We start from the raw sequence: 16,396 nt of genomic DNA, 5'->3' as shown, positions 1-16,396 counted from the left end.
AACAGATGGGTTTCTTCAATTTGAAAACTTGTGTTACAGATTCATGATATTTTGCTTATATTTTTATGTAGTGTACCAGTCTATAATTTTAAAAAAAAATGGTGGAAGATGTTAAGTTAAACAGGCTTTGTTGATTTGACTCGTGACTGTTATATGATGACTCCTGACTTATATGCCTGAAAACTGTTTGAGAACCTCTTTTTAAACTTCAAGACATGTCAGATCAGAAAAAGAACAAATCAATGATGCTTTGCAAATTTAAAAAGAAGACTTGCTAAAGTGAGTTTTGTTTGTAATTAATTTGTCATGTTTTGTGTTTGCATTGTGGTACTAATCCACATGGATTTTGACCATTTATAACAAGAATTTTAACCAGCTACCAGGTAAATAGCAAGAGTAAATGTACATCTTTTATGTTTTCTTTAATTATGGCATTAATGTATCGATTATAATTTTTTTATGCCAAGATTACATATTTTCGCCACTTGTATTAGTAATAATTACGCTTTTACCTCTCATGGGGTTGGCATGTGTGGATCAGCATAATGTCAGTAACAGGTGAGACACTGCCTTCTGCAAAACAGTCATTTAAGTGCACACATAATGTATTCAGACATAATCTTATTGCAGCCAGAACCAGCAAGCAAACATGAGCTATATCATTCAATGCAGGGTTTACTCAGTCTATACCAGATACAGATATGATGGCTGTAGTCAGCAAGGCAGAAAGTTGGCATTATCGAAGTTATCACTGATTGGTATATAGTAGCAAGAATTCCATGTACATCTTATACTTTTGAATATAAGTTCTTGGAATGAATGCACATTTCATGAGTATCATTAGTGTTCACAGAATACAGCTATATGCAAAAATGTATAATCACTGAAACATTACAGCAGTGTCTCCCTCACTTACCTTTGCAAGTGACAACTTGTATTCCTCAAGATGAATGACAATCAAGTCTCATGAATGTACATGCAGTTTTTGTTGATATATATGCCAATAATGACAAGTGTTCCCAGTGCTCTACAGCAAGTCAAAACATTCCTATTTTCACTTCTGATATAATTGCCTCAATTAAACAGAAAAGTAAAGTGAAATCATAAATCATATTTTTTTTTGCAGAGCTTCAATCCTCCTTGGCAGGGAATGAACAGACCCCCAATAATGAGTCTACCTGGTCAGCCCACAATGAATTCCCAATCACAGTCACAGCCTGGAATTCACCAGCCAATGTACCAGGCTCAGCCCCCATCCTCTATGGGTGTGCATCATGGTGGACCTCCAGGAATGCAGAGCCAACAACTTCACTCAGGAATGCCTCAACAACAACAGCCAGGCCTGCATCAGCATCAGCATCAGCAGGGGCTGCCTCCACAGGCCATGCAGCAGCATCATCCATCTCATGGAATGCACTACCACCCACACAATATGCAGCAACAAAATATGATGCCCCCTCATTCTGCCAGCCCCCAGATTCAGCCGCCCCCACAGATGGGGTCTGTAACTAGCACTGCCCCAGTGGCCCCACCCATGAACCAGTTCTCATCTGCAGGGTCTGTACCTCCCTGGCAGCAGCAGCTTATCAGCTCATCTGTAGTTTCCACCTCTGCTGCTGTAGGTAGGTGAACATTTCATTATATACTTTAGGCTGTAGTTGTAGTGTTCAAGAACAAGATTTTGCCTTTAATAGGAGATCTAAGTATTAGTTGATGCCAGAATAAAAGGAGTAATGTTTTTTCTTCAGATATAATATTTGCAATCATTATAGAACGATATTGGATTGAAAGTTGTTACTGAGTGCCCTGGCAAACATTTAGCAGTCTGTGAATATTAGCAGTTCTTACATGATCAGTTATTAAGTGCATAAATTATTTACTAGATGATTAGAGCAGGAAGAAAGAGAAGGATATTTAAGTGGTAGTTGAATATTAAACTTTGGCCGTGCCCTTCACCCCTTTTTATATACTCCACTATTATTTTAGCGATGAGAGGAGATTCCTCCATAAGATAAAATCATGGTAGCATCTCTTGTGCTTCAAATCAGGTTAAACTAGCCTGATCATCTAAGAAGGTGCTTCAAATCAGGTCAAACCAGTCTTATCATGCTTCAGACCAGGATGGTTGTGTTTCAAACCAGGTTGAACCTAGGGGTAAAATAATTCATTGACATATCGATGCATCTATATTTTTGCTGTAACGATGCACATATCAATACAAGAGATGGATTATTGATACAAAAACAATACTTACCATTTGCAAGTTATTTTAGTCTTCATCAGTCATGAATAATCATCATTAGTTTGCCTTGTTGTTCTTTAAAATTAGAATTCATCTGAAACAGCATTTACAGTCACATTTTCATTAGTAAAAACGAAAAAGACTTGAGAATAGTCACTCGCCATCTATAAATTTTAACTAAGTGATATGATTCGTAATCCTAGCCACTATTTTATCTTAACCTATCCATGTTCAGCATATGCTATACATTCCAAATGTGTTCCACCTGTACAATGTAGTACTTTACTCATCATTTACAGACCTGCCAATCCTTACGATTTTGCTGAAAATTACCCGTAAAGTGCGAACTTAGGCATACCTGTAAAAACTACAGAAAAATTATCGTTGCCGAAAAATCCGGATAATTGGTTCATCCGTGCTTGTTTGGATTCGGGTTTCATCTTAGAATTAGGGAAATTAGTCGAGGAACCAGACTAACTTTACAGCAGCACCCCAGATGCTTTAAACTGCACCTATTTGTTCATAAAAAGCATCTGCATGATCAAACTGTTGATTATAGAATTTTAAAAAATGGCATCCAGAAAGCAATGCATGTTTAAGATGAAAGGTAAAATAAGCTTCTAGAAAAGTGTTAATAATCAACATAGAAGAATAAAAATGAGTATTCAAATTCTTGAATAAAAGCTGGAAAGGACACAATTACATTTATTGAACAGCTTGAGTATGTCTTGAGGCAGGAGATATGATTGCCATCGTCATGTGAAATGGAAAATAATTTCCAAGAATTATGTCAAGTTGAGAGCTAGCAAGAAGCCATTGAGTTGCATAGGGTTTGGAACTAGAGTTTGTGCAACTGTGCTAGTGGTAAATAAAGTCTACGAATACTTTACAAACTTTTGAGTTGAACATAATGTTGATCGTCGCTGCATCAAACTTTTTTAATTACGTTTTCCATTCTTTACAATAGCAGTTATTGATATTTTGTTACACCTTACTGAAAACTGATAAATCTTAAAGAAAAAATCAACTGCTTTACTGAGATTGACTCGTCAGGGTTGGCAGGTCTGCATTTAATAACCACTTTTGCATGAAATTTCTACATTGAATTGTATTGACTTCGGTTGATTTGAATGCTATACTACCGGTGTTTCGCATGGTGAAATATTTTGTACTGAATTTTCATTGGTGGTTATTGGTTGTTCTGGTCCTGTTTAAACAATAACCACAAATTAGAAACTAATGAAGCTTATTCCAGGCATTATAAACAAGTATTGGCAAAGCAACAGAGAAACTTTGTACAGAAGTCATTATTGTAAAGTAATTGAACAGAGATGCTGTCAGGGTGTGCAATTGCACGAATCATGCAAACTTTTAATGAATTTGCGAACTTGGAGAAAATTGAAGCACGAGAACTACAGCAAATTAGCTGAAAGGCACCACATGAAAATGTGCTCTGTGAAGTATGCAATTTTTATGTAACCGTTTTTGTTGCAATGTCTGTTTTTCAGGTAGGCTACTGTTTACAAATCAGGGTTCTTCAAGGATGTCATGAATGAATGTTAAACTAAATATGATTGGCACATGGTGCCCAGGAATAAGCATTATTATGGCATAGTTTCAACCTTCCATGAAGGAAGTTTTAAAAAGGCTTGTTTAAAATATGGGCTACCTTAACAGTGCAAAAGTTCAGATTCACGGCATGGTTTGTTACAATTTCATTCGACAAATACTGGCTGATGGTACCGCTCTGGTGGCCTAATGGTTAAAACTTTCTACCCAGGATGCGAGAGGTCATGAGTTCGAACCCTGGCCAAGTCATACCAAAGACTTATTAAAATGGTACTAACAGCTGCCTCGCTTGGCGCTCAGCGTTAAGAGGTTAGTGTTAGGACTGATTGGCCTGGTGTTAGGATAATGTGACTGGGTGGGACATGATGCTTCATGTCTTCGGCATGATGCCCCAGTGATATACATCACTATAAACTGCCACACTGCAGGCATCCTAGCAATATCACTGGCTGATGGTAGTGATGAGGACAGTAATTTTTAAAGTTATGAAATATATCAGATTATTGGAGCTGGGAAAGTGTTAATGGAAATACCAATGAGTTATTTTGATCCAGAAATTGGTGTTAAATATGAGTAAGATGTAAAAGTTGGATGAACAAAAAATAGCATGACGGTCAATCTCTCTTTCAGCGGTATTTTGAAATTAAATGTAGAAAGGGCAGAATACTGAGCCTAATTAAAATACAGACAGTTTAAAAGTATAAGACAATTTTCATTTTTATATTAATCAATTAGCCCTGCTGATCATATGCTACAAAACTGTATATCCATATCAGGGTTAAGATAAACTGAATAAATAAGGGTTAAAAAAATTAAGAATCAAAGATAATTATTTGAATACCTTTTTCTTCACAAGCTGACTGGCAGTGATGGATTAAAAACCCAATGCAGCATTATGAAACAGATAGGAAATCTGCTATAGTAGTCAGTAGACTACTGATTCAACAAAGTTTATTTTAGTGAAACATCCTATTTTGGAACAGATTTTTCCAAAAGGTAATGTCTGAGCTCTGGAAAATTGTACTTAACAGTCATAAAGATCAGTTTCCCAACTTATTCAGTCTGACAAAGCTTGCTATGTATATGACCCAGCAGATGGAAAGAAAGATTAATATTCATACACAGATGAGGAACATTATCCTCAAAAATAATTAACATATTAATATACATACCACTAAAGACGACATCTTTTAAAGATGATTTCAGTACAGCTCTAAGAAAGTGGAGCAGGAAGAGAGAGAGACATATATTGATGTGCTAGGTAAATATTGAACTATGCCCATTTCTTCCACTCCCTCCTTTCCTTCCACTCTCCCTAATTTCTTTGACAAAGGGGGAGGTCTCCCTTAAGGTAAAATCCTGTCAGTCAGTATCTCTCCCTAAATTGTACATAGGGAACAAATCTGGAATTTCTGTTTATGTAGAGATATTTAACCAGTGAATGAAGGTGCTGATGGAATAAATAAAATTAGCACTGATTCAGCGATGGGGCAGATTTCAAATCACTCAAGTTTATCACCTACATTTTTTTTAAGATATTGGAATGGGTGTTGTCAGTAGTTTTTCTTCTTCACTAACAAAGGCAAGTACCTATGACTGCAGCAGCAGCAGTCCTTTGCATTTCCAGGAAGTACAGTGGGATAGATTTTGTTGGGCCTGGTGGCTAAAGTTAGTTAAATGGAGCCAGCATTAAATGGCCTGTGCAACAAGTTAACTGGGTTGGGGTCAGATTATAACAAACATCTTTAATGGTGACAAAAATACAAAATTGCGCCGACAAAATCCAAATATTGGTTATTTAACAAAATAATGCATGAACTTAATAACAGACATGATTTTTCTCTATTTTAAATTAGAATTCTGCTTTTCTTCTGACTTGAATCAGATTTTTCTTGATATAGTCTGTTTTTTATATCAACTCTGATCGGTTTTTTTAAAAATGGTCTGTCCGGTCCCATTCTGCAACAACCCTTATAAATTATTTGTTCCATATATTAGTTAGCACACAACTCTCGTAAAAAGTATTCTTATTGGTCAAAGGTTTAAATTTATCCAATGAATCTTCATGTAATGGAAACTGATGACAATGGAAAGAAGATCATGCTTTGAAATCAGGGCATCCTGAATTGTTGAGAGAGACCATGACACAAAAAGTTTTAAAAAACGTATGGAAATGGGAATGGCTGGAGCGAAAAGTTGATGGAAATTTAGTTGGTCAGTTAACTGAATGTTGGAGGACTGGCATTTTTTTTACATCTTCAAGAAAGATCTGAATTACGGTAATGGCGGTTGGAAGATTTTGTAACAGCAACTACAGAAGAAACTGCATATGGCAAAATTGAAGCTCAGAAGGCATCTGGAAAAAGTGCAGTTAATTACTATAAGAAGAAAGATTTCTTGCATGAGAGAACAGATGTAGCCTCTGTCAGAATATGCGCACTGCGTCTCGCCAGTACAAGCATCAGCTTGAAAGGAAAAAAGCTCTCATTGAGCAAAAAAAGTCCGCGGTGACAAAAAGGAAAGCTAAAGAAATCTTTGCCAAAGCTGCAAAAAGAGTTCAAATGGCATATTAATAAGTCATGTCCATTGGAGAAAAAGACCAGTGAATGTATGGTATTATTTGTATATAGTACTTGGGTGGTTTTTTTTACAGATTTGTTATGAAAAGAGAGAAGTATAATATATTTGCTGCAAAAAATTGACAAATTATTGGTTAGAGCGTCCGCCTTGGATGCGAGAGGTCGTGGGTTTGATCCCCGGCCGGGTCATACCAAAGACTTACAAAAATGGTACTAACAGCTGCCGTGCTTGGCGTTCAGCATTAAGAGGTTAGTGTAAGGACTGGTCAACCTGGTGTCAGGATAATGTGACTGGGTGGGACATCAAGCTACATGTCTGTGGCATGATGCCCTAGTGCTAGACATCACTATAAACTGCCACATTGCAGACGTCATAGCAGTATGACTGAAAAATTGTTAAAGCTACGCTAAAAATTGAAATCACATCACATCACAAATTATTGTGACTTAATTACGATGTGAAGTGTTCACATGCACTTGAAATAACTTAAGCATTAATAGTATTGGAGAACAAATTCATGTGACAATAAATATTATGAAATTATTGAAGTAAAGTTTAACATTTTTGGTAAGTTTATTAGTTTTTCAAATGATTATTTAAGTTTATTTTATGATCATAAGTTGCACCAGGAGCAGTTTTTTATGAGTAAGATGCGTTTTTGGCCTTGGGTTGGTGGCCTACGGCACCCTGGAACCCCGGATCGGGGGCACTGCTTCACTGACAGTGTATGGTCCCAGGTCATAAGTTGCTTAATTCTGATGGCCCAGTTCATATTTTGTTTGTTTTTTTGTTCCTGTAATTAACAGATATATCTTCGTTTCTTGCCTTAAAAGGTACATAATCATATCTTCCTTCAGAAATGAAGACAAAAAATGATAGGCGTGAAACCAGAATTGATGGAAAATTGATACAAAATGATGCATACCATGTGCAAGATATTTTAATCTTCAGCAGTCAATAATTATTAGTCATTTACCTTTTTATTCTTTAAATTTAGAACTAATCTGAGACCACTGTTGCAGGCTCAGCCACTCATTTTTGTTAGTTTAAACAAAAAAGACTTGACAATACTTGCTCACCATCTACCAATTTACACCATGTGACATGGATCATAATATTGCCCCCCTACCCCATTCCATTATTTTATCCCAAGAGCTTGTTTGGCATAAAGTAGTCATTGTTTCCTTTGACCCTTACTGCCCCATTTTTGATATTTTTATGTTGGGATATAGGGTCAGAACCAATTGCCTATCGAAAAGTTGGAATTTGCTGACAACATTGGCATAGGGTAGCCAATTACTAGCTGACCTAACAAACTTGAACACCCATAACGTCAGGCCATACCTGCATGAAATCGATAGGAAGATGATTTATTTTCTCAGAAATTGCAAGTATAAAATTTGGTATGTCTTCATATGCTGACAGGCAAGACAGAACTATAGCATTGGCAAAATTTGACCTGGAAATTGCCAGTTACATTGCTAATCACATGGCATGAATGGTTGTTAAACTAAGTTTGATTGGCATATTGGAACAGCATTATGTTGTAGTTGGAACCCTGCATCAAGGACGTTTTACTAATGCGGGTCAAAAATATGGGCTACATAGAAAAAAAAAACAAAATGGCTGATTCCCAGTTTGGTTCACCTTCCAAGGACAATTTTGTTGGCAAATACTGGCTGTTGATAGTTATGATAACAATAGTTATCAATACAGAAAAATTAAAACTAGAATGCAGTTTTAATTTCTTTTCTCAAACATTTTAGCCCTGCTGGATCATGTGCTACAGAACTATCTTGGCCTTAAGATAAAATGAATAAATAAGAATGAAAAAAGTAAAGATATTTCTTGGATCAAAATACCTCTGCAGGGTTGGCGCAGGCTTTAGATAAATTGTCGCCAAAAATATCTCCAACCTCAATGGTTTCAAAAAATTGTTCCATTTTTCATAATTCAGTACTATCTGTTCATTTTGACATCCTTGGGACCAAGGTAATATTGTTGATGTAAGTGGATCTCAACAACTTACATTTGTGTGGTACACTTGACAGTGTGTTAAATAATGTATGTGTTTATGAAAAAATCATGAATTCGAGTATTAGAGCATATGAGAAAATTTATGTATCAGTCAGATCCCGTTAGAAAGCACAACACGTATAAATTTTAAAAAATGATAGTCCTCGCTTGATCTGTATTCCCTTGTCAATAAATACGTTTTATGAGTCAATTCACTCTGATACTCTGATACTCATTATCCTCATAACAAGTGGTTGTGTAGTTGTTTATATGATATGTGTACATGTACTTAAATTGGTCTTAAATTGGTCAACCAGGGACAACTACCATCATGCTGAAGGGATGAGGCTATTCATAGGAAAATGAAAACATGTAAACAAATTAAAAAGTCTAACAAACATTCTTGTGAGATGTCCCACCTTCATATAACTTGACAGCCAGATATGTTGTTTCAAAATATTTTAAGTTTAATTTGGGTTTTATGCCACCATTGGTACCAGTCATAACCATGAACTTTTTTGTTGCAGATCGGAAACTTTAACAGCACAATAAATATGTTCCAATCACCATGAAAAATGAAACCATGCTTTTATTTAAGTTTGTTGCTGACTTCCTTTGGTCAAAGGTCATCGGCTTGCTTTCATGAAGGTGCACATGTTATTGAAGGCGCTGCTAAAGGCCCTCTGTGAAGGACCAAACAAATGCCCGTTATTGCTGCAGTGACATCAAATAATTGTAGAACACCATTTGAGACAGAATTTTTTTTAATTTGCTTAATATATATATACAGAATAATCGGTGCTTCAGAGGTAATCAGATTTATTTGAAGTTTCAGCAAAACTAATATTTTCTTGTAATTTTTCAACAACAAAAAATTGACATCGTCTGGTCAATTGTAGTCATTCCTTTTCCCACCTTCAGAGGTGGTTGATTGTAGCTAGTCAGGTAGCATGACTTTTTTAGTTATATCACAAGATAGAGTACTAAGTCCAGACATCAGCATAAGTGGATTATGATATAACAATGTACTGTTAGATGGTTTGTCAATATGAACAAAGGATTTGTTTATGTAATAATAGATTCCAGAGCATTTTTATATCCAAGTTTGCAGCTTCTGTCATGGTGTCTTTGAAGTTCTCCACTCCATACCCAATACTGTTTTTAACAGCCAAAAATGTTACCACAAATATCGCCAAATGGTATATTTTTTTGACAATAAGGGAGAAAAAAATCACAATTTGTGACATTGGCAAAATCCAGCGCGATCCCTGCTCTTTCTGGTGACTAAAGTGAGCCCTGCATCTGATGAAATGCAGCAGCCTTTAATGGCCTAAAATGTTGAATAAAAATCACGAAGTATTTTTGTTATCTTGTAATGGATTAGAATAGCATAAAATAGATACAAAGTATGTGTCTGTCTGTAATCTTCTTCTAAAATACGACCAGTAAATCACATAAAAGGCCACCACCTGCCACTGACAGATCTTCTAAAGATGAAAGGACCATCAGGTTCGTTGGCTGTATATCATGAATCATATTGATACATGGCACATGTGTATCGTTCCACACCTGGCAAATGATATTACTGTTTACTCTTTATTTTATACTTCTTAACAAAGAATGCTATTATTATTGTTGTTATTATTATTATTTTTATATCCCAAACACAGTATAAACAAAGTATAAAAATAAGTATCAACTAATATGTGCTTCCAGCATTCTTTGATCTATTAGCCAATAAAGACCAACCAGCATTAAAAGGGTTACCTTAGTCGGGTCAAGTGGCAGACTTCTTGTGTTGTTTATTGATAGTCATTGCCATCTTAGTTTTTACCACATTTTGTATCTTTGGCCATTGCCAGTGCCAACAGAGGTATCCACTATTGAAAAGTTGTAGGCATATTCTTTTATTTTTGCATCTGTCTATGACATAGAAGAACCAAAACCTCTGCAACGATTTGTTCCCAGGAAATAAAAAATAATTTATGGTATTCCTGGTTTGAAATTCAGCCACACTGCCATTCATGGTTTTGTTATCTTTGGGATTGGATGAAGTTGGCAGTTACGGGGATTTACATTCAAAGTCAGTTTCAGGGATAACTGGTATTTTGAGAAGTTGAGAACATTAATGATAGTTTTACTGTTGCAAATAAAGTATTACTGGCAACACATCAGCAGAGGCATTGTACCACTCCGGTGGCCTAGTGGTTAGAACATCTGCCTCAGCTGCAGGAGGTCGCGGATTCGATCCCCGGTCAAGTCATACCAAAGTCTTATAAAGATGGTACTAACAGCTGCCTCGCTTGGCACTCAGCATTAAGAGGTTAGTGCTTGATCTGGTTGGCCTGGTGTCAGGATAATGTGACTGGGTGGGACATCATGCTATATGTCTGCAACATGATGCCCCAGTGCTAGACATCACTATAAGCTGTCACATTACAGACATTGTAGTGATATAACTGGAATTTTGTTAAAGCTACGTTAAAAATCCAAATCACACACACACAAACACACACAGACACACACAACAGTATTCCTCCTTTGCAATACAGGGGCAGCTATGATGTCATATAGTTCTGACACTAGATAGTGAATTCAACTGCATCATATTTTGATATTTGACCATTCATAAAGCACACAGCATTGGCAAGAAAACTAAATTAGGTGTCATATCATTTAAATAACTTAGTATTTTGATAAAATATGCATTTTATTTTGCTTTGGATTGAATTGAGGATTTTAACTGCACATCTGCCAAGTATGACAGTATGTTTGAAGGATTTTACATGTGTTTCCATTATCTTTTATTTTATGTACATTTTAGAGAATTTTAACATGTTTATATTTTATCTTGTGTTATATATTATGTGTATATTTATTTGGAAGGGTTTACCTTTCTTGATTTGTGTGCAGTTCATTTTTACAGTTTTCAGACTTTAACTTTGGTTGACACCATATAGTCATTATCGTGCTTAGGTGCCATAAAACACTACATGATCTGCCAAGTAGCATTTGATGTAACTATTACAGTATAACTGACAGATCTCTTTACTGTTACCAGGAGTTCCCCCTCCTACACTTATGACAGCTCCACCACCTCCACCCCCAAGCAGTCAGCCCCCAACTACAATGTCCTGGATGACACCACCTGTCAGTAAGTATATACTCAATCCAGTCTTTATTACAGTCGCCCTGTAAAATGTATGACCATAATTGTAACAGACATATACTGTTAATCAGATATTGAGGGAAGTGTTCATACTTTTTATTTGCAAGTGATTTGTTTCAGGGCTTTTTAATGTTTGCCATGAAAAGATGAAATGTTTGGATTTTTTCCCCACTGAAAGTGAAATTAATACAATCAAACATACCCAACAGTCCCCTGATCACAATGGTTATTCTATAAAAGTCATGTTTATAGTGGTCACCAGCTTTCACTGTCATCATCCAGGTGTTTCCTAACCAAATAACGGTTTCTCAATGCTTTATATAGTCACTGGAGTGTATCAACAAGAGGTGTCTGATTGTTAACACTTCTGCAAGAGATAAAACACAGTAGGTACTTGACTAAGTTCTCATGGCATCTGAGTGCACTACAGGAAAGGAGTGGTATATATATATATATATATATATATATATATATATATATATATATATATATAATATAATATATTTTACAGTCAATGTTGAGAATAAATTTGCAGTGTTGTACTCGAAACCAGATAGGTTTTGGTTGTGTAACTTCATGTTCTTCCAACAAACCAATCCATTTTTTTGTGTGCATGAAACCAGACACACTCTTATTTTATTAGTCCAAATATATACTGGCAGCTAAGTGCTCCAAACTTTTCTTCCTCTCCACAGTTTCCCTACATCCATGAATTTGCTTTCACACACTCATTTGCCCAGGTGCGCAGTCTTGTTACTACATGTATCACTTGAAATTTTTTAAAAGAGAATTGTATACAAAATATGTAGGCACAAATTTGTTGACTTCATTGGTTGGTCACTTATAAGAAATTAAATGTTTCTTTGCAGGTTCAGGAGTGCCACCACCACCAGTAACATCGTCAGCTCCAATGTGGCAGAGTACAACAGCAGTTCCACCACCTCCTCCCAATAGTCATCCAATGCCCTGGCAAGTCCCGCCACCCTCAGTCCAGCCCCCAATGCCAGTAGCTCCACCACCACCTCCACCAAGCAGTCAACCAAACTTCAACCCAGTAGCTCCACCACCCCCACCCCCTGGGGGTTTTGATGTCAATTCAATGGCTGGAGGAGTCAACCATCTTTTGGTAGCCCCACCCCCTCCTCCTCCCAACTAGAGTGGTGAGGGTCACTTCTTTTAAAATTAGTCGTTTATTGTTTGTACTAATTTGACTGGTAAACAAGAGAAGAAATTAACATAGATTATAATGCTGTGATAGTCCTGTCTCGTAGACTTATGACATATTATCTTGTGAAAAAGTAATCAAGTTACATCAGTGAAAATTAGAATTGTATGATCTCTCATTCATACAGCCTAGATCTTAGACTTGATTCATTAATCTCAGATTTAATTTTAAGACCCATATTTTATGAAAATTGAATACAGCTAATACAGATTTTACATCGTCAGCAATATTTCCGAAAATTCTGCCAATTTATTTTACAGATACTTTAAAAAAATGTTAACTAGTGAATTGTTTAAACATATAATCTGATTTTGTTTTCGTTTTATCTGGCATGTACATAGACCATATCACTTTTCATACAGTTGTGTTAGCAGCAAAAGCAGAATTATGATCAACAATGTTAATTTGAAAATTACACATCTCTTATCTAAGTTGCTGAATTCAGCTGAAACTTTTGTAAAATATTACATGAACTAAAACTTTTACACTGATTCACTAGGAGTTTTGTTTCACCTGTTTAAGCAGAAAGCTACATCTCTAATGCCATAAAGCCATTTACTGGCTAGACTGGGTTCTTTTTGTTCAAAATGGGAGGATGCAAATAGTTCAGTTCGTACAGTTGTGATAATCATTCAAATCACATTATAATTATTTTGACTGTGGAAGGTAAAGTTTCTCGATAATTTTTAAAATATTCTGGAATACATACTTGAAAAGGCTGCTAAGTAAACTTTTGAAATTCTTGTTGTTGAAGGTTCAGATTTTCTTTCATTTGATGGTAGCTGATTTTATTTTAAAGCTACCATCACAGTAATTCAAAAGCATAGAATGAAGATTGTAGAAAACTGATTTCCTAACATAAAGGTGTAAATTAAGAATGATTATTTTGCATGCTCCTTAAAAATGGAATATTGTATCATGTATTATGAACAGAATGTGTAAAATGCATGTATCATATATCATTATGTCATTGTTTGTCATGAAACCTCATTTGTTCATGCTGCAAATAAACTTGCTAATCTATTTATTCTACACTTGATTTTGTCTTTTCTTTGTAGTTCCATTGTAATACAGTAGATTGTAGAGGTTTGTATCATTACTGATACATAGCTGCCAAGTGTCCTGTTTTTCCAGTATTTGTCCCGTATTTTGGACCTGAATATGGGTGGACGTTTTTTTGGTTAAAAATCCATTCAAAAAAATAATTTACATTTCCGTTTAGAACTGGCACCAGGCTCCATTCAGAGAGTAAATGCATCACATGTGTTTAGGTATATAGAATTCTAACATGATTGGTTCATTTGAAATCAAGGCTACCATGCCAGTCTTTAACCACCATATTGGATTGCACAAAGCAGGTGCCACCACAGGGGCTCATTACCATGAAAATTAAGAGTATCTGTCGGTGAATAGAGCACATGGGGGAGGGTACATTTTATAGGTAACGAGCCTCTTTGGTTGCTGCTAACTTATCTCATCTTCGTAATATTTAAATTCTAGTAACAGGGGTTCATTATCATTGCTTGCAATTTAACTATCAGTCATATATTTACAATATAATAAAAAAAACGAAGGACACTTCTCTCCCTTTTTGCGCAACCTTTTCAAGAATCCTCATTAATTCAAACTACATTTTGTGTAGTGTAATATATTTAGTGCTGATGTTTAGCTAGGGCATTTGACTTTGTATGCCTATCCAAAGTTTGGCTAACTATCACATCTTTAAGGAATGCTAGACCATTTTCCCACGCTATTGCTTGACATGGCCATGATTGCACCTGCTTAATATGCAAGTGTAACTCACAGAATGTTATACTATCCTCTCATTGGCCAAAGGAATATGACATACTGCATATATTTATAACTTATTTTCAGTTGGCCAGTGAGAAGGCAGTATTCCATTCAGTAAAGGAGAAAACTATTTTGCAAATAGTGTAATTGTGATTTTGCTATTGGGCATGGAAACACCCATGACATAAAACTGCTTGAAAACGCTAATAAACATCAACTTGCTGCTTCATCATCAACAATACAGCCAGAACTTAAATGTTTATAAATACAAGAGAGAACCTTGATGTAATTCAGGGGTCTCAAACTCAAACCACCCAGAGGGGATTTTTGATGCCCCAGTGGCTGCCTCACCTTTATCACACGACACCTGTAACGTTATTTGTTATTGAAGAATAACTGCAGAAGGCATTCTATACTATTTATTAAATACAAGACACCAGGACCGCTCTGGTAGCCTAGTGGTTAGAGCGTCTGCCTCAGATGCGGGAGGTCGTGGGTTCAATCCCAGGCTGAGTCATACCAAAGACTTACAAAAATGGTACTAACAGCTGCCTCGCTTGGCACTCAGCATTAAGAGGCTAGTGTTGGGACTGGTCGGCCTGGTGTCGGGATGATGTGACTGAGTGGGACATCATACTACATGTCTGCAACATGATGCCCCAGTGCTAGGCATCACTATAAATTGCCACACTGCAGACATCGTATCAATATAACTGAAAAATTGTTAAAGCTATGTTAAAAATCCAAATCACACACACACATACACAAGACATCAGTACAGTTAGGAAGGGGAGTAAAGACTGGTAATATAAAGGTCAATGTCATGGCAAATTTACAATATATACTAGCTTAGAAGTTAAATCCAACTACAGACTGCACAGACCCAGATCTGCTGGTGGATTCTGTAATGGCAGATATGGGTCTGTGCAGTTCATTAGCGGTATTTTCAGTGGAACAAATTACATAAACCCAGGCATGCAGGCACATTATCTATAGTAGATCAGGATCTTTCTTGTTTGCAGTTTGAATCGACTTATAAGCGAATGTATATGGTAATAAAGTAATTCATTCTGCACAGTAAGACAACAGACCATGACCAAAAGTCAAGATCATCAGGACATTAGGAATCTCCAGTCTGAGTTAACCATGCCCTTCTAATACTAACATTCAAGGTGGTGCGTTCTGTCCCAAAGTGTAATATGTACATAGTTTCACAAATGAAATAGAAAATGCCATCTTCTTATGATTGAAACTCAAGATGTTAATCAAGGTCTTCATGTTTTAATAATGTGTTAATAGAAAACGGATTCCCTGACATTATTTTTATGCTGATACTTGGACAACAGGGGGGTGGGGCATGTTCCTTTGTTGCTGTCTGTACTGTCTGCCCAGAGTCCATTTTGGCACCATACCGCAAAACTATTGGACTTGGGGTCTTTAAATTTTTACACACTTATTCAATGACATGGGTAGATGACCTGGCCATTTACAATAATTTTTTCCCGTTTTTTCCCTATTATATTTGTGAACTTCTTTGATTTTATAATTTTTTTAAGTAAAGCTTTGTTAGCATAATGATGCAGGAACCACTTTAGGTAGACAAATGGAATTTGATAGGCATGTTTATATTCACAAGTAAATGACCTTATCAGTCATTTAAAAATTTTCGTCATCATACCAGTTATTTGAAATATATCCAGTTTTTATTTTGGGGGGGGGAACTTGGACATTTTTGAGTTTCAGTGGGGAGCATACATGATTTGGAACAGAATTTGGGTGTTTTTTGTTTTTTTTTGTTACAATA

At 36.1% G+C, this 16,396-nt stretch overlaps 1 protein-coding gene across 1 annotated transcript in view; it reads left to right on the top strand.

The window, feature by feature from the left end:
* LOC149803601 (splicing factor 1-like) overlaps positions 1-13,833 on the top strand; it is a 55,025-nt gene extending 41,192 nt beyond the window's left edge. The window contains exons 11-13 of the mRNA XM_089953348.1: positions 1,127-1,622; positions 11,469-11,561; positions 12,446-13,833. Of these exons, the coding sequence (XP_089809474.1) occupies positions 1,127-1,622; positions 11,469-11,561; positions 12,446-12,732 (876 nt within the window). The 3' untranslated portion in view covers positions 12,733-13,833. The remainder of the gene's footprint in view (positions 1-1,126; positions 1,623-11,468; positions 11,562-12,445) is intronic.
* The last annotated feature ends 2,563 nt before the right edge of the window (positions 13,834-16,396 follow it).

This window comes from Sinohyriopsis cumingii, chromosome 3, assembly GCF_028554795.1.
Source record: "Sinohyriopsis cumingii isolate HCF-2022 chromosome 3, ASM2855479v2, whole genome shotgun sequence".
NCBI classification, from domain to species: Eukaryota; Metazoa; Mollusca; class Bivalvia; order Unionida; family Unionidae; genus Sinohyriopsis; species Sinohyriopsis cumingii.
The sequence above is the reverse complement of the archived record's forward strand: the minus strand, read 5'-3'. Positions and strand labels throughout refer to the sequence as shown.